The sequence below is a fragment of the Mytilus trossulus genome, chromosome 3, assembly GCF_036588685.1.
Source record: "Mytilus trossulus isolate FHL-02 chromosome 3, PNRI_Mtr1.1.1.hap1, whole genome shotgun sequence".
NCBI classification, from domain to species: Eukaryota; Metazoa; Mollusca; class Bivalvia; order Mytilida; family Mytilidae; genus Mytilus; species Mytilus trossulus.
The window spans coordinates 10,733,814-10,753,745 of NC_086375.1; the positions used below are offsets into that span (position 1 = coordinate 10,733,814).

At 30.3% G+C, this 19,932-nt stretch overlaps 2 protein-coding genes across 5 annotated transcripts; both read right to left on the minus strand.

Moving 5' to 3' along the window:
* Positions 1 to 602: 602 nt before the first annotated feature.
* LOC134709227 (cyclic AMP-dependent transcription factor ATF-3-like) lies at positions 603 to 5,366 on the minus strand. Of its 2 annotated transcripts, none has more exons than XM_063569393.1 (4): positions 5,260 to 5,366; positions 3,393 to 3,655; positions 1,735 to 1,842; positions 603 to 775 (listed from the first exon to the last, which is right to left on the minus strand). In XM_063569393.1, the coding sequence occupies exons 2-4, from the start codon at positions 3,624 to 3,626 to the stop codon at positions 644 to 646; spliced, it is 474 nt and encodes a 157-aa protein (XP_063425463.1). In that variant the 5' UTR covers positions 3,627 to 3,655; positions 5,260 to 5,366; the 3' UTR covers positions 603 to 643. The 2 variants fall into 2 exon arrangements, with proteins under 2 accessions (XP_063425463.1, XP_063425464.1); XM_063569394.1 differs by having other exon boundaries at positions 3,393 to 3,708; positions 5,260 to 5,350.
* Positions 5,367 to 10,782: 5,416 nt separating this feature from the next.
* Positions 10,783 to 18,257, minus strand: LOC134709228 (uncharacterized). 3 transcript variants are annotated; one of them, XM_063569396.1, is made up of 4 exons: positions 18,170 to 18,257; positions 13,333 to 13,583; positions 12,233 to 12,340; positions 10,783 to 11,779 (listed from the first exon to the last, which is right to left on the minus strand). In XM_063569396.1, exons 2-4 carry the CDS (start codon positions 13,564 to 13,566, stop codon positions 11,633 to 11,635), a joined length of 489 nt encoding a protein of 162 aa, XP_063425466.1. In that variant the 5' UTR covers positions 13,567 to 13,583; positions 18,170 to 18,257; the 3' UTR covers positions 10,783 to 11,632. The 3 variants fall into 3 exon arrangements, with proteins under 3 accessions (XP_063425466.1, XP_063425465.1, XP_063425467.1); XM_063569395.1 differs by lacking the exon at positions 18,170 to 18,257 and adding an exon at positions 15,890 to 16,023; XM_063569397.1 differs by lacking the exon at positions 18,170 to 18,257 and adding an exon at positions 13,716 to 13,795.
* Between the last annotated feature and the right edge of the window lie 1,675 nt (positions 18,258 to 19,932).

A 19,932-nucleotide genomic window follows, 5' to 3' on the forward strand; every position in this document is an offset into this window, starting at 1 on the left:
AAAAACCTACATACGTGCAACAAAGTCAAGGTCATGAGTTTAAATGGCTACCCTCTGTTTTTCCGTTACATTTCTTCACCTCAAAATACATGTTTGATAGTCGGTGACATGTGAAAGAATTTGGAAAACCCCACCACCCACAAACGTTTTGCACTAGTACACGAGTTTCTATAACCTAGATTATACCAAATATAGGTATTTACTACTTATCCAAATAAGGTTTTACTATCTAAATTAGATAGTAAAACCTTATTTGGGTAAAGTTTAACAGGATAGTAACAGCTTCTGGATAAAATCTGTTAAAATAAAGTCAATAATTGTACAGTAAGCGGTAACTCGATGCTTAATTTTTATTTTATTCTCGCTTGCAAACCGTATACATATTAAACACAAATGTATACACATATTACAACCAAAACAAATGCATACGTTTTAAAAACTTATAAATATCTTGTTTTCTGACTTCTCATAAAAATGATGATAACAGTATGATTTCCATAAGTAATTAATATAAGGAACTACTTCTGTATAAATTAATTTAGAAACACTTTCTCATATACACAATTCACAAACAATCTAAACAACAATCATACGAATGGCAACACAAATGTTCTTTTTTTCAAATCACAACAATCATACTATTTTACAAAGTCGTTTGAATACCAGGACAAACAAGTAAGTGATCATTTAAAAGTTTAAGAAGAGTCTCTTTTTCTTCCCGCAATCTCTTAATTTCAGCAGTCTTTTCATCACTATCACGTTCAAGATCTTGAATCTGTAAAAGCAAAAATTTTAAAAAAATTACGTACTAGAAAAAAATATATGAAGATGCAGTATTGGTGATTTTGTGTTGTAAGTTTTGAAGAGCTGTGTTTTAATTTTTGAAGAGCGGAAGGGATGCATATTTTGTAGCAGAGGAGATGTACTTTTGACACTCATGTGTTGTCTGGTTACACATGGTTCCTCATATCAACCTTATACCCATGAATGCTTATCACAAGAGAGAACATTTTAGGGCTATTGAACATGTTTTCGTTTTGTCCAAACCTTTCGTTATGATAACTTTCGTTTGTTCGTTTTTTATGCCCCATTTGTGAGCTAATGTTTTCTGGTGTATGCGTCTGTATGTTCGTTCGTTTGTCCCGCTTCAGGTTAAAGTTTTTAGTCGAGGTAGTTTATGATAAAGTAGGAGTTGAATCAACTTGAAAATAGTACACATGTTCCCTATTACATGATCTTTCTAATTTAAATGCCAAATTAGAGATTTTCCCCCATTTTCACGGTCCATTGAACATAGAAAATGATAGTGCGGATGAGCATTCGTTTACTGGGGACACATTCTTGTTTTGGTATCTGTAATTGCTTCTTTATTTTTTTTTCTGTCCGATAAGCACGATATTCTGTTAGATTTACACTTTTGTGTCTCAAAAACGTTTCTATGTGGGTGAGTTTTAAGTGAAAATGTATGTTTGTATTGGTGTTAATTTATAATGATTGTTTAAAGTTTTTTGTTTGTTTCTATTTGTGTTGTGTTTTCTCTGATTTTGCAGTGATGAGATTATATGAATTATGTTAATCTAATATTTTGTACCTGTGTGTGCGATTATTTTTAGTTCCATCTTCCTTATTTCATGCAGATTTTTCTATAACAAGTGTATATATCATGCAAAGGTATGCATGTAAAGCATGAAGATTTTCTTCAAAATATAGCATATTTCAATCGAACCAATTTACCTCGGAGAGTGTTTTCTTATTTTGTTTCCGCCTCTTTCGAAACCTCCTTGCTGCCATTCTATTTTGTTCTCGTCTTCTTACAATTTTGTTCTGTTCATCTTCTGTAAGCTTTAAAATCAAAAGTACATTTGATCAATTCCATATGTTCGAATACCACATTTAATATAGCTCATTTTGAAAAAAAATGACTCAGTGGTCATTCCGGGAAGTGGGAAACGGGTGCACAACTTACCGTTCTTCGAATACCTAAAACCAAATTTTGCGAAATAAGGGTTGAGACAGTTTTTGCCTCTGTAACTTGTATACTTATAATAACGAAACCACTCCTTTTAAAATTTGCTGAGTCCGTAACTTACATTGCATGAAAATGAACACATCATGGAATATTTGTACACAAAAAAAAAAGTTTATATGGTTCTTTTTCTACTATTCGCCAGAATTTGAAACTTTCATTTTTTTTCAATTCAGTTTTTTATTTGTGTTTTTTTTTTGTGTTTTTTTTTTTGTGTTTTTTTTAATTTGAACGATTTAGAACTGACAGTAAGTAAGATGGCAGATATTTTCTAGACACAGATCAGTGCATGTCGTATATAGAACATATAACGCAATAACACACATGTACATGCATATGAGGAAACAACAGACTTGGCTATTGAAATGTGATTGAGACAAGTGCAAAACAAAGGCTAGCGATAATGTTGATCGCGGTCGTTGATGCCCCTATCGCCTTTTCCTAAAAAGAATTATTAATGTTTATTTTATTGCTGTATTGATCGGGGTTTGTCATATCTCAACACAGCAAACCATCTGTTGACAAATGTAAATGTAGGACAACAGGTCCAAACTTGCGAAAAAGCCAACCAGAAAATTAATATATCCGTTCAAACTTGCTGAAAGGTCGTTAATTTAACCAACTATATAGTTTACTTTATACTTTACTGTATATGCAAAATTAAATCTACTCCCTTTGATTGGAATTCCGTAAAGTGCACGATATATTTAGAAGTTTTTTTTCAGCTTCCTACTTTAAATAAAGGCAACAGTAATAAATCGATTTAGAAAAAAAATCCGGGTTACAAACTAAAACTGAGGGAAACACATCAAATATAAGAGGATAACTACGACACAACAGAAACAAAACACTTAGATGTTCCACACACAGAAACGAACTACATGTATTATATAACAATGGCCATTTTCCTGACTTGGTACAGGACATTTTAAGTAAAAATGGTCGGTTGAACCAGGTCAAAACAGTTAAAGGCAGTCCTTTTTTTTAAATGTTCTACGACTAAATAACATTTCAAAACTAACCAGACAGCAAAGGGAAACAATTTTACTTAACTTAACATGAATATCGTTCGATGGAAATTTGTAAAACTAAATTATTCTTGTTGAATATTTTATTTGTAGCAAGTAGCAAACTTCTTGTAAGTATAGAATGTTTTCAAATTGAATTAGACAATTAATTAAAACATACATATATGAGTAGTCACTAAGCGAACGTTCAAATATTCACATACATAATTTTTGTTTTGCTTTTTATGTTGGTTATAATTTAGTTCAGAGCAACAATAAGACCTTTTAGTCAGCGGGTATAAACAAAGAAAATACAACTTTGGTCTAAAAAAATAAGTTACTAATACATATAATTTTACCTGGTACTTGATTTCCTCAGAAAAGTTTACTTTGAGTTCGTCTTGTCCTTTTGCTAGTCTTCTTGTTTGTATTGTACATTTCAATTCTTCCTTGACCAGATGAGATAGATCTCCTGTTTCAAATGCTGCTAGGGATTCATCAAGCACATTTTTACAATTGGATTTCGAGAAAATGTCATAAAGCTCTTCTTCAAGGTTGCATAGGTCGCCATTTTGAATTTGAAAGTCCAGCATATTTGTATGTTATGCTTTTTGAATGTAGACTGGAAAAGAAAGTCACAGACTAAATACTTATTCTGGACATCGAAACTGTAACCTATTAACAAATATAAATATACTATAGAGAGGATAAAATATCTTAAAAAAATATTTTTTTGTTATTATGAACTACAGTAGACAAAACAAATTTTATAAATTTTATAGAATGTACTGCATATTTCTTCAGATTTAATAGAAATTTTATAATTTCATGTTTTCATAAAAATAAAAAAAATAGACTTAAGGGAAACAAACAATGCTCAACAAACCAAAGAAAAGACAAATCACCCCCATAAACATTATAAAAAAAATAAAAAATAAAAAAAATACCAATTTATAAAATTTGTAACTATGAATTTCCACTTTTGATAACATGAAATTGTAAAAAAAAAATGTGGTTAATATTCTCCCTGCAAATTAATTCAATAGCAATTCAGGCTTCATGACAAAATATTACTATATTATTTGAAAATAAAGGGGAGAAATAATATACTCTGAGTGCATTATGACGTAAGCACAAATATTCAGCTATGAATGAGCAATCCCAAAACGTGAAGAGGCAAAATACACATTAGACATAAGAGAAAGCGACTGAACAAACTGGGCCACAAATGTTTCAAGAAACTAGGAAATATTCTGACCGATCACCAAATAAATTTTTGTGTTTGCCCTTACGAAAAATGTATGTACGAAAATTTCATAATTTGATATGATTTAATCTTAGTTTGGTTTTGATACAATATGTTGATCAAATTAAAGTAAAACAAAACAACATTTAATATTAAAAAAATAATAATAATAGTAAACCCATTTGAAATATCTGTGAAGGATAACAAAGTTATAAAATGACAAGAGCGCTTTTCTGAAATTTTTTTCTAATAATTTATAATTTTATATACTCTAAATAAATTCGGAGAGCCCCAATTAATTCATCAATAGTTTATAAACATGTATTACTACACCCTGTTATCTTGTAGTTTCTAAAAGAATGCTTATGAAAACCAAAATCATTTTAATCTAAAATTCAAGAAAAACGTTAATAAGCAACGAAATTTAAAAAAAAGAGTTTTTCTTCATTCATACATGATAACAAAACAGCATTTAGAGATCCAAATAAACAAACAAAAAACAACACACATTGGAACCTAGAGCTTAAATTTGAAAAAAAAATGTATTTAACTTAAATTCAAAAAAAGATCTTTGTATACAACTTAATAAAAATATATCACCTTAATTCCCACATTTTTTTATTCAATATTTGAAAACATACATTGATTAAAAACAAACATACATTTATCAAGATATGGGATAAGTATCATTAAAATTTGCATTAAAATGATGACTTAGCATTTTCAAACATATTTATTCCTTTGTTCACTTTCCAAAACTTCGAGCTCTCATTAGCAATGATCAGGAGTAAATTTGTAATATCACAATTTTGTATTGTAGAAAGAATGTATACAAGCGAAATATTAATTTGTGTATACATGGTATACGTGACTGCTCTCCCGGATATACATATACATATAGTTTACATAGTAGATTGTATACTGAAGCATTTAATTATTTGGTAAACTTCCCAAAAAAAAATTTTCAAAAATATACTCACTTAAAATGATAATGCATTAATGCACTGCATATATTTCCTGCATTTTACTGTTTATGTTTGAATTATTATATTCCGTCCAATCTTGTTATATCTAATATATATTTAGTTTACCTTGAGAAATTGGAAAAACCCACTATCCACTCCCATTTTGAATGTTTAGACATAGCTTATTGCTATAGTCGACAAAACTGTTCACAAAACAATACAAAGGGGAGATATGTTACAATGCTACTACGTAAACATGACAACAAGCTTATAGACCAATAGTTATTGGTTAATACAGGCAACATGCCTTAATTGTATTTTCCACAACACGAATATTGAACAAACAAATAAAGAGATATGGACAATTTCTAGTGTATTGACTTCACTCTGATGGTCGAAATCGAAAATTTATAAAACTTAATGAATTTTGACAATTTAAGAGTCTTGAGAAAACTCTTTTAATATTTTAAATCAATTTGTTATAGGCATAGTATATTTGAAGAAGTATTCAGATATGTAACTTGTTACAGAGAAAACTTTTAATTGTTTTAAAAATAATTATTAAAAAGGATAAAAAAAAAACTAAAAAAACCGAACCCCCCAAAAAGTCCTTTATCAAATGACAAAATCTAAAGCTCAAACACATCAAACGGATGAAAATTGTTTTCATATTCTTGACCTGGTACAGGCATTTCCTTATTTAGAAGTTGATTAAACTCTACAGCTAGCTAAACCTCTTCTTATATGACAGTCGCATAAAATTTTGTCATATTGACAACAATGTGTGAAAGAAAAATATGACATATAGATAAAGAACATCAACAAAAGTGAAAGACAAAACAAAAATAGAAACAGCACAACAACACATTGACGAGATGCATAAATACACAGCCACGCCAAAAATATATTACCAAAAACGAAATTAACAGTAAAGGTTGATAATTTACAAAAACAAATACATTATCACTATAACAAATAGGAAATTGCCATACATTGGTGTTGTGTATGATTTTGATACGTTATTGCAATTTTACATAACATGTTTTTAGCGATGGAAGCAAAAAATCAAAACAAGTGAGCTTTTAAATAAAACAATGCATAGGGATCATAGAGGAGCTTACCGATTAAATCTAAACTTTGGGTAGAATGTCTAATTGGTTTTATTATGTTTTGATATTGAACATTTGGATACCCATCATTTTCCAAAATGTAAATTAATGAATTTCTGGAAATTGGACCTTCCTTTGATTAAGTTATATACACATGCAAATATATACTAGTACTTTTATATCCTGGGTACAATTATGACATACCATTCATCTCCATCCAATAAAACCTAATAGATTCTGGTTTAAAACCAGCTCAAGCATTTAAATTTTCATTTCCTTCTTATTTTGAATTAGATTCGTCAAGACATGCATGCCAGAACTTCTTTTATAGTTTAAATAATATATTTTCATTCACTCTTAATGTCGAAATTCGTTCAAGTGACTTATTTCTAATGAATTTACGACATTACCGAATTGATTAATTGTTGAGAACTTACTTCACTTGTATATGTATTTCAAGTTTCCATTTGCCTTTTCATGAGTACTAAATATTATCAAAAACTTGTCTTAAAAGTATGTCTAAATGTTATGTTATACTGCTAATATAAAATAAACGTGAATTCAAACGCAGCCTGTACATGTATTGATCGACCGTTGTGATTTGGTTTCATCACAAATTTGTTTTGTAGTATGTTAGACTTTGAACTTTTGTAAACAAGGTTAACAAAGAATAGCGCTTCGTACGCATGGCATTTATTACGTATTGTTTTCATTTTTAGATAATACTAGATAGTCCGTTATCATGTACGTGAACGTGTACCCCTATTATCAACTTCCAAGAGGGTGTTGGATAGTATGGTATATACCTTAGCCGTATTTGGCACAACTTTTTGAAAATCTGGATCCTCAATGCTCTCCAACTTTGTACTTGTTTGGCTTTATAAATATTTTGATATGCGCGTCAGTGATGAGTATTATGTAGACGAATCGCGCGTCTGGTGCACAAAATTTTAAGCCTGGTGTCTATGATGTACTAATTCACAGTGAGACCTTCATCACGAAAGAAAAAGATTAAACTTTACCCTAAAGTCAACACGGTCACTAGCATCAATTTGAGTGGAATAGTTTGCTGTTTGCCCATTTAACTGTGCAATAAAGACTTGAACATATATGGGGTGATATCGATCAACAAAATTACAGACCATAACGAGGGGAATATCTATCAAACACTTATTATTGGTTCGACAAACCTTTTTGTAAAACGCAAAAATAACCAATACAAACATTTAGATTAATCTTGGAAAACATCAAGATCTGTGTTAGACAATTTGGCAGAAAGTAACGTATGGATACTAGTAGTGAATATAATTCGAGTGGTCTATATTAAAATTCTAAAAACCATACAGGTCTGAAGAGAAAAAGTGAGGAAATGCATTTAAAACTTTTCTTAGTATTAATTTGTCAAAACAGACATTTACCTCAATTACTTTATTTTTTTATTCGAGCGTCACTGATGAGTCTTTTCTTATAGAAACGCGCGTCTGGTGCAAGTACAAAATTTCAATCCTGGTATATATGATAAGTTTATTTACAACAATTGAATCGATGACACTGCTAGTGGAGTTGTACTTCCCGAGGGTACCGGTATCTTCAGCCCAGTAGTCATCACTTCTGTGTTGACATAAATTATCATTGACATGGTCATAATTGTAAATTTACTATTGAATTTTAGAAATACTCAGGAAAATTAAACCTTAGCTGTATTTGGCAAAACCTTTAGGACTTTTTGGTTCTTAATACTCTTTGTACTTTATTCGGCCTTCTATACTTTTTTTATTCGAGCGTCACTGATGAGTCTTTTGATCCCGAAACGAGCGTCTAGCGTAAATACAAAATTTCAATCCTGGTATCTATGATTAGGTTATCTACGGCCTCCACACGATGTAAGATACATTGTTATAAAAAATCAGGGATACAATGTACTATTTCATGAATTAAAACAAATCTCTAAAGCGAAAACACACTTGAGAAACAAAGTTAGAGAAGATTGTTTTACCACAAATGCACGAGAACACCAAAATAAATTACCTTACTGACACAAGAACAAGAACTACTTTTACACAAAAAACACGGACACAACAAAAAAACAACCAATAGAAAAAAACTCTTATAAAGCAAGGTCAATATATCCTAGCTCCGAATAGTAATATATTGTGCTAAAGTAAAAACCAGGTATTTTGATGTTATTCTTTGGATTCAACACCTTGTCAGAATTTTTTTGGAAAGTAGGCTGATTATTGGATAACACAGAGTTGTATTCATATCATATAAATATCCTTCGATGCATTCATAATTTTTTGTCGATATTGTTATTTAACAAAAAAAGTATGTCAATTTATTGACCGACAGGTTTTAAAGACAAATTATTTTTCATAGATGACAAAAATGTTCATAAATTGCAACTATGCCTTGAGTGACATTATTTGTAAAATTTTACCCTACTGTATTTTTACCGTGAATCCGAACTACACTATTTGATTCGGAGCAACTTGAAAATATTTTGATTTCTAAATAACTTTTCAATCAATACTCATGAAAGACTTTATTTAAACCCATTCATTTTTTCCTCAATGATAGATTTTAACGGGCCAGATATAACTGTTAAACTTAACATATCACTATGTATACTCGAAATATGTTTTAGTTATCACCACATCAATTAGGTCAAACGTTTTCTTAAAAGGGGACTGCAGTTCTTGATGTCTATTATATACGCAATATATTTTTTTTCTTCAAAATATTAGATAATACTTACAAAGGGTCATTCGATTAAATGCACAAAATAAAGGATTATTGTTTGTATATTTAAATGTTTCGCACGCCATGAAAAATATCGAAGCGATAGTCTTGGGACATGCTCAAACAATAAAATAGCAAGAAGTGTCTAATTAATCGTATTAATTGATGTTTCAATAAGATTGTCACAATCTGTATTCTTAAAAAATCTGTATAATCATTTTTCTCTTTACTCCGGAGCACCTTAGATCACCCCTAGTTTTTGGTGGCGTTCGTGTTGCTTATTCTTAATTTTCTTTGTTGAGTCGTGTGTACTATTGTTTGACTGTTTGTCTTTTTCATTTTTAGTCATGGCGTTGTCAGTTTATTTTCGATTTATGCGTTTTACTTTCCCTCTGGTATCTTTCGTCCCTCGGTCACAAATTCCACATGAACATAAATGTCTACATTATTACATGTATGTTACTGGTTTCAGCCATTTTCCTTGCTTGGACACTTACTACCGGATGTGACTTTGAAATTGTTCGAAGGATGATGCACTTAAACATAGGATACACATTCTTCAACACATCCACACTCACCTAATTAAAGGTCATGACATTTGAGTATTTGTCACTCCTATTTGTTATCTGTATCATACCTTCCATTATAATATCAACTCAGAAAATTAGCATATTATAATGGTACTTGGTTTACGGTAAAAATTTTAATTGTACAGCTTGACTGTGGTGTTTATGGGAGATAAATAATTTGATGAATTCATTTAAAAGTGAAATAAAAATAATATCGAACTCCAAGGAAAATACAAATCTTAAAGACCCTTTTCAAATGGCAAAATCATAAAGCTAAATTGATCAAATAAATATAAAACAACTGTCATATTCCTGACTTGGTACAGGCATTACCTGATTTAAACATTTAAAGGATTTTCTCGATTCGGGGAGATATAGAACTGGCATGTTGAATATAGAATTGTTTTTGAGGGTATTCACACAGAAAAAACGAGCTGAAATTTATGTGTGTTTGCAGGTGTTTTGACCTGTAGCTATTATATCAGTGAGAAGGAATGGATTACCAATTACACTAAAGTTGTTGTCAAATGCTTTAGTGTTATATTTGAGTTTACTTATCTTTTTCTTTTATTATTCATTCAATTATTTTATACGGGGTTAATGTCGCAGATGTTTAACAACGAACACTCTGCTGTTGAACTGTTAGTCTCCGATTGTATCCCCCTCTAGTAGCTAGTACCCGGTATTGGCATGATAATGCAGATATTGCTTCATTGGAATTTGCTATTAATTTTTTTGGAATCATTTCAACTTAAGGAAAGTATTTCCTTCCTGCAATTTTCTGATTTCTTGTCTAGATTTAGCTATACTTTAGTTATTATTTTTCTATGCTGTGTTTTGTGCACTGTTTTTTTCTTGTTAGCCATTGCGTTGTCAGAGATTATTTTCGAATATTGAGTTTAAAAGTCCCTTCGTCATCTTTCGTCTCTCTATTTTAGTTGGTTTTTTTATTGGCCAATTCTTCAACGTTTGTATAAGTTTTGATATTTAACTGTTTTAATCTGGAGCTTTATATTAAAGACATTTATTGTAAAATTGCGCTATGGAATAGTAACATTGGTACCGTTAATGTTACAACTGACATATTTTTCATGCAATGGAGGATTAATTAAAAAACAATTAACGGAAACTTTTATTATATAGTATAAATTGTACAAAAAATACAAATATTCAAAAAGCTTATTCACAAAAAGCTTTTCTAGCCATTGATAAGCATGTTCTTGTCTAATCAACATAAATTCGTTAATGAAAAAGCATTCTATTACAATTAAAACAAATAAATGATCTCCGTAGCATCAATAAGATGTTAATAAACAGAAACTGAATAAAATGCCATAACAGTTACATGTACAGTCAATACAGTTTGTATGAGTATTCGTCTTTATTTCGTTAAGTGAAGAACTATTTCACAATACTGAACACAAAACTTATTATTAGCCCTAGCCGTTATTTGTCTTCTCAATAAAAATGATTACAAAAATACATCATAATACAGTAGATTGATATAATATGTAAATGATAAATTTCTCTAATATCTATATGGAATTATGATTATCTGATGCATTGCCAATACAGATTACTCTTACACTTATTATGTATATGATGCAACAAAAGTTTACCAACAATCGATGCAATAGCATATCATGTTTGTATATTCAACTGCTCGATTTGTTTTCCTTTTCCTATTAAAACAACAACGTCTATCTATTAAATAGGCTGATACCAGTAAACTTATGCCAAACACGTGTTCTTTTAAACAGATTAGAAAACTTCAATCTTAATAAAAAAGAAATTGTCGTAAGATAATTGTGTTGTTCTTTGAACTAGTTGGATATTTATGTGCAACTATGCATCTTATTATTCATTCGTAGGAAGTTAATGTCTTATTATCTTGGAACACAGTAAGATTTCAATCTTAGCTTATTCCTATCATTTTGAAAATAGTAGATAACTGTTTCACCCTTTAAAAAATCATGGCTGAAATCTTATGCATTGTTTTGCATTAGGACACACTAACAAATGTTCGAACAACATTTTCTGTAACTGTTCCTTCTCTTTACGCAGTTCTTTTACTTCGTTTGTCTTTTTCATATTGTCAGCTTCTTGTGCTTGTATTTTCTACAAACAAAATATCAGGTTGATTTTAAAGTAGAGTATGATAAAAATACATTTCACAATACAGAATGTTAATAACATCATTGCATTTTACTTAGTTTTACTATTGTAAGGAAATAAAAAGATATTGTGTTAGAAAGTCATAAATCGATATAGAAAAAAATCCGGTTTACAAACTTAAACAAGTTGAAACACATCAACTATGAGAGGAAGACAAATGAACAACAGTAACACTGTAGTGCAACAAAAACAAATGCCAACATGCATAGAAACAAACTATTTGATAACAAATGCCAGACTTTGAACAGGACATTTTAAGAAAAAAAATGGTTTTAACCTTGTTTGACTAGCCAAAAAACCTCCCGATTTATGACAGAGTTTAAAACTATTCCTTTCATATACCAATATATACAAGTTTAAAATATTTTGAATGCTAATTTTTTTCTCGTTCCCAACCTTGAATAGAAGCGATGAAGTACTCTTCTTCTTTTCGCGAAATCTATGCGCTGCTTGTCTGTTTTGTTCACGTCGTCTGTCAATTTTAATCTGTTCTTCAACTGTCAGCTGAAATGAAATTGTAAATTGTGATAATTCACAAAATATAACAATACTCTTGTGATTAAATGGATTTAACAAACAATAGATATAAAGAAGTCCTATTCCCGATTGTGGTACTTGACTGATAAATAAAGACAACAGTAGAATACGGATGTTCAAAAGTCATAAATCGAGTTAGAGAGAAAAAAATAAATCACGTGGATTCACAATGCGGATGACGCATTCATAGCAGCAACAGACACTTACCTTGTGAACGCACCCTGTCTCACTCCTTTTTGAGTTCCTGCGTTTCTGCCAGTTTGTGTTTGACACCTTGGTATGTCTACTTATTGATGATTATGATATCGGTAAACAAGTGTGATTTAATTTTCCTTCATATCTTACCATACAAAGCTCTTATTCCTTGTCAGAAATTCTAAATAACTTAAGTTCAGTTTTACTTTGATCAGCTCTTTACGATTTTCAAAGAGTTTTCATTTCATATGATATATAATTTGTCCTCTAAATTCACTTAAGAGACGTTAATTTTCAAAATCAACAATTAGGTGCAATAAAATTCGTATTGTTTATGTAATTACCGCTAGAATAATATCAGTCATATTATGGGTTTCACTTGTGCTTCTGTGAACATTTAATACCAACACTGAAGTGGTTTCCTTGTAATAAAGTCTTGATCTTTCTGTGTTATGCTTTTCGTATAAGTTTTTTTTTGGTTTTTTTTTTTATCTCTTTATTTTGGGTGATATCCCCGTTTCATTTTTTCAATTTACCATGTTTACTTCGATTTGTGACTGACCCTTGCCTGTTTCCTTATTTTGAATGTACAGAAAAAAAATTTGATATGATTACCATTTAGAATATTCATAACTAATGGACAAGATTAAGAAAATTAACATATATAAATTAAAAACATACTGAGCAAACTGGATAATTGCCAGAATTTGCAACAACACATGGCAGTCGTTTCTAATATTCGAATGTTAAGATTTTCCGTTTACCTCATATATTTTCTTTTCGTGTATCTCAACTTTTAGTTCCTCTTTTCCTTGCTTGTGACGTCTAGACTTTATTGTGTACTTTAGATCTTCTTTAATCAGAGGAGCTAGGTTACCAGTTTTTAAAGCTAATAATGTAGCATCAAGCAACGTGTTGTTGTTGTTTTCCAATTTTAAAATGTCTTCCCATGATTCATCTTCTACAGTCTGTAAGCTTGTATTATCGATGGCGAGCATTTTGTAAAATATTGAAACTAAAATAAAAAGATATTTTATCAAAAGAAGTTCATGTTCTACAAGAGTTAGAAAAAAACTCGAATTTAATGTAAAAAATATGAAATGACATTCTTTCTATTATATTCGTATGTTGTAATATGAAATTATACCAGATAAAACATATATTCAGATAAGTCTGTAAATCTTTTGACAGTTTCTTTTCCCTTGCTTACTCAGCATTTGTTTTACGCATGCGCATACGTAGTTTAGGTTAACGTAATTTCTATAGTTAGATTCTTGTGCAATATTATTAGATATGGAAAGAGCAACAACTCTTGCTGTTTTGAATTAATAGTAATACTAAAATAGACGTGCACATTCTATAATGTTAATGTCATGATTACCTTCATGAAAAATATGATAGCTTTAATAGTTTATCTGTTCAAAGTAATCAAACCTACATTAGATTTCAATTTGCATATATTTTCAATTTGCAATTATAGAAAAGAAAAGAACAATTTTCAATCTATCATGAGGTGTGCAATTTTGATACTCAAAAATTTGAATTGAGACAACGTGATCATAGAGGATGTAGAATATAGACATATATTACTAGTATCCTCGGTGAAAGGAGGGAGATGGACGTGAAAATGATATGCGTCGTCTCAAGCGCTTGTCTTTATTAAACTCCACCAAGAATGCTCAAAAGCAAAAATTGTATGTCAAGGGTATATAGATGAGATCCTTATTTGTGAGCACTTTATTACAAAAAAACGGACTTAAAATAATAGCATTTTTTCACTCATTAAAAGATTTAAACCAAAATAAAATCAAGTTATCAACATGACAACTTAGTTAGTTTTGGATACCATTGGAGACTAATCGTCCACCATCAGCTATATCGATCATGCACTAGGAAATGAAATAACATGTTTAAATTGTTTAAATTGATCACGAATATAAAGAATGTTTAATGCCAAAAAATATTGAAAATAAAGGATGTTTTAAACCCGAATCTTATGAAGAGCTATATGACCGAAGAGGAACTACAAAAATAGCTAAATGACTCTGAGAACAACTTTGCTTATAATACACAAACTATAACATTTTAAACTTTAGAAGAAACTAAAGCTTGTATACACACATGCCGTAACAATATATGACTTAATTGCACTAGTTTTTGGTTTGTTCAGTTTTTAATGCTCTTCAAGGCGAAAAATAGCAAGGGAATTTCAACCTTATAGGTCGAATTCATTTTGTATAAACTTACACCACCATTGCAAATAAAAAGATAATGATCAAAAGACAAACAACAATATCCAAAACACCACATAGAAAACTAAAGACTTAGCAACACGAACCACACATAAATTCGGGTTGTACGCGGGTGTTCCAGACCACTTCGGACAAAACCCGCATCAGATATACCAAATATCATTCTGGATATCTTTAATGAGATTCTTCATTTACATTTACTTTTCAGTTAAATATTTGGATGCAATAACAAAAAAGACCCTAATTTGTATAATTCTTTGGTTAACTTCATGTAGAGGCAAATTTCACCTCTATTTTTGTTTTGTGTCTACTATACAATCCTATTTTTCAGTATGGGATGATTGGTTTTTATGGTGTGGATGAGCATTTTTTGGTGTGATTTGTCTTACTCTTACTGAAAAGTTAATCCCCTATTTCAGTTTCGTCTGTCATTTGCAGAAGAAACCTTTGAACATATAACAGTCAAACATTAGTCTTGATTTTAATCCATCTTTGTTGTTATTGTCTTACCTCATTATGTAATTAGGTTATATACATACATGTCAAAATCGTTTATAAAAAGGGATGTCTGACATTTAGAATTTCTAACGTGTCTGAACATGCTAAATTTTAGTAATTTCAAGGGTGATTCCCCTTTTGCCGCTAGAAAACTCGATATCATTAATCAATAACAGCCTAATAATTTTACATTATGAATACAAACTATACATGTAAATATATGAGTATAGGTCTATACTGTAACTTACGAGACAATATTTTCTGATGAAATAATTTTCTAGGTCAGTTTTGTTCGCGTAGACAGTAAAATGTTATCATCGTTTATCTTTGATTTGTAATATAATTATTTCAGAATAATATTTATTACAATTATTGAAAGCCTTGAATGTCAAATTGATATTTTATAAATAGTACAAGTATTATAAAATTCATATCCAGACCAACTATTTACATTCACATAATCATATATTAAATACACTTTAATATAATGTTGACAGCTCAATTTATATTGTAGTTTAGTTTAATATATGTATTCTTATATAAAGCATGCTATTTGGATATGTACACTTACATAAAATTGCCTCAGCTATTGTGCATTTATACGTTTGCTTCTTTCAAATTTGCCTCGTCATGTGTAAAACGTATAAGAAACGTTCTATGTTTAAATTTACATTGTGAGGATTCCAACGGAAAACACCTTTTTCTATAAATATAACATCTTCAATCATTCATTAACTATATATTTGCTGGAGGCTTATAGTTCAATCGGAATGATGTGTATGAGAATAATGAATCAGTTTTCAATTATTGTTTTACGTATCGAATTACATAGTAGTTTTGTGTTTCTATTAAAATCTTATTTTATAATGACTATATAATGTATTTACCCTGCGGCTAAAACAAACAGCTTTAACATGTTTTAACAGGAATATCTATAAATAAATAATTGCATGTAACACCCTGATAATACCAATATAATACATTTTAATTTTTCATTCTTTGAAATAATACTAAAAAAATTCTCTTACTTGGATTTATTAGTATCGCCGTTATTATGCAAATTCACTCAATTCATTAATTTCAGCAGACGAGAAAACATTTATTTTATATTATACAAAAAAAATGTCACTCTATACATACTATTCATTCATCGTGAATAATATAATAATTTAAGATATGTTTATCCTATATTTGTAATTTAAAAGATATAAGTACCCAAATGTTAAGTAATTAACAATACATACGTATACTGATTAGGAATATTTCCTACACTTTCACACCACTGACAAATCAAAATGAGAAGGATGTTTGTACCTTCGAACACTCTTTATCTATGTAATTGAACGATTGGTGTTGATGTGATCGTTTAACTTGACAAACTTCGCAGTATGAGCTCGCAGTATGTGTATGTGTATGTTGCAATGAAGGTACCATGCAGATGCCATCTTTTACTTTGTTATTTTTATTCTTTGAAAAAACTCCAAGGATAATTCAAAAGGGAAATGTCTTCATTGAATCGACCAAACACGTCAAATGAAAAAGTTTGTTAGCCGAATTGATAAAGTGTTTTTTTCCAGAGCTGAACCCACCATTTTTCTTTAATCATTTCCTGTATGAAGTCCGGAATATAGATTTTATTTCAAATAGTCCCCTTATATGTATGTTGGTATCTGTTTTTGTTGCAGTTTATTGTTTCTGTTGTGCCATTGGTTTCCTTTTATAGTTGATGGGTTTCCCTCGGTTTTAGTTTGTGACCTGGATCCCCCCCCCCCCCCACCCCCACGTAATCGAATTATGACTATTGAACAGCGGTATACTATACAGTACTGTAAATAAGTTGCCTTTCTTTAACTCATCTATGTATCATTTCTTCAGACGCAGAAAGTGCATATTTTACAAAACTATCTCACATTAAATAGTTGATAATACTTTGTGGCTAAAAAAGTAAAATATATAGTTTTCAAAGGTACCAGGATTCTAATTTAGTTCGCCAGATGCGCGTTTTGTCTTCTTAATTAAGAATCATCAGTGACGCTGGAAGAAAAAAAATATAAAGCCCAAAGTACAAAGTAGAAGAGCATTGAGGATCAAATCTTCCAAAAAAGTTTTGCCAAATACGGCTAAGGTAATCTATGTCTGGGATAAGAAAATCCTTAGTTTTTTAAAGCAGAACTTTTCTTGAAGTGAATAATATTTTGTATAAATTTTCTCAATCGATGTTATGCCTAAATGCTTTTATTTTGATGTATTCCTTCGAATTTTACAATAACGATTGTATAAGTTACACTCATTCTATGTTGCGGTGAGAATCTTTTTTCCTCATTTAAAAAACTATTGTGTGTAATGTTAAGTAGGAAAAAATTAGAGGTTGTTTCCCTTTAACCACCGGGAGAGATTGTTTTGAATTGAAATAACTACACGTTTTACCTAGTACAATTGTATTGTTTCAGATTTAATTTAATTGTGAGGAAAAATATGAGAGAAAAGGTTAACTTATTTTACGACGAATATTTTCTGATGAAATAATAATCAAGGTCAACGAGATTTGCGTCAAAAAAGTGTTTTTATTATATGTATCGCGATTTGGAAATAATTAAGCTAGTATCTATTCAGAAACAAAATCAATAGTTATACCATAAGAAAAGATTAAAAAAAGAGATTGAAGTCATTGAACGTCTCTGAATATGATATTGAGTGAGATCACTTTAATAAGCCATTCTTATCTACATATATACTTGTCAAATCTTTAATCATGTATACAGAAGAACTATGACAACTGATTATTATTGTAGATAAGTTGTACATTCATAAACATTATTCTAGAACATGCTATTTGGAAACATACACTTACATTGTCTCTGATTAAGTACACAAGTTCGTTTGCTTCTTTCAAATTTGCCTCGTCATTTGCAATACGTATACGAAACGTCTTGTGTTTATATTTATCTTGGGAGGATTCCAAAGGAAAACACCTGTTTCTATAAATATAATATATATGATTGAAGAGCCTTGTGGTTATAAGTCACGGCATGACTGTGGAACTGCTGCAGGCTATTAACAAGTATTATGAAGATGAATCGTTTATTCGTAGAATTGAAGTAGTTTTCTACGAAATGAACTTTATTTAGCCTTTTTAACCTCTTTTTTATTCGATCGTCACTGATGGGTCTCGTTTTAGACGAAACGCGCGTCTGACGTAAATGAAAAATTACAATCCTGGTATCTATGATGAATTTATTTTTTTCTACGAAATGAGCTGATTTCTGTGTTTAAATAACCGTGCATTTGACTGCTTCATTTTCATTAAAGAAAATTACTGTATCAAAAACAATCAGCCATAAAATGTATTGTTTATTCAAATAAATAATTAAACTAAATATTGTTAAATCTTTGATTTGCATTGATCTTTTTCAATCTTTGAGAGATTTGTGGGATTACCGAAATCATGTCGTACACAAGTCTGTCAATTAAAAACTTGCATATATGTATTTTGAAAGATTAAAAAAAAAAGAATCACTCTATAGTTTTCGTCTAATTGGGTTTGATTAAAAATTAAAAATTATTAGTAAATGTAAAATATAAATTCGTTATTACGAATTTGGGTTTTTATAGTAATTTTTTTTTTGTTCCACTTCTCATTACCCTTATAATTCAACAATGGAATATTGACCCGGCTGTATTGAATTTGGCTATTATTTAAGGTCCTTTGATCACATAGTCGTATGTCGTATACATCTTTTGATTTCAAATTTTGACTCTAAGCGTTCCTTGTGAAGGTAATTCCACGAAAGTGTTTCGTTCGTACCTAATTTCTTAAATGTTATTTTCATTTTCTAACACCAGATCAATTTTCTGCTATTGGTACATCAGTAGTTAGAGTATCGGTACTAACTTGCCTAATTTATAACAAACATTTCTCTGTTGATAACGTGTTTTTTTTTTTTGGCAAAAGGTGTTCCTAATGAAGAGGAATCTCGAATAACGCGTCGGACGCAATCAGTTTATAATTTTATGGACGCCATTACGAGTTGGTTGACCGTTATGGAATGACCGTTTCACTGATGATATCGGATACGTTCCTAACGTCGTAACTACAATCCCCTCCCTTTTCATGAATGTTACCTACCGAATTAGACTATTTGTAATAATATGAGCAACACGACAGGTGCCATGGCCACATGTGGAGCAGGATCTGCTTACCCTTTCGGAGCATCTGAGATCACCCCTAGTTATTGGTGGGGTTCGTGTTGCTTATTCTTTAGTTTTCTATGTTATATCATGTGAACTATTGTTTGTCTGTTTGTCTTTTTCATTTTTAGCTATGGCGTTGTCAGTTTATTTTCGATTTACGAGTTTGACTGTCCCTCTGGTATCTTTCGTCCCTCTTTTATAAAGTCTAATAAGTATAATCACAAAAAGACTGAACTTCGAGGATAATTCAAAACGGAAATTTCCCAATCAAATGGCAACATCAAACGAATGGATAACAACAACAGGCACTCGTCTCAGAAAAAAAATATCCTATATATCTTTATATAACACCTTATAGTACTAGGATTTTGTCTAATGCTTAGTCCGTTTCTGTGTGTGTTACATTTTAATGTTGTGTCGTTG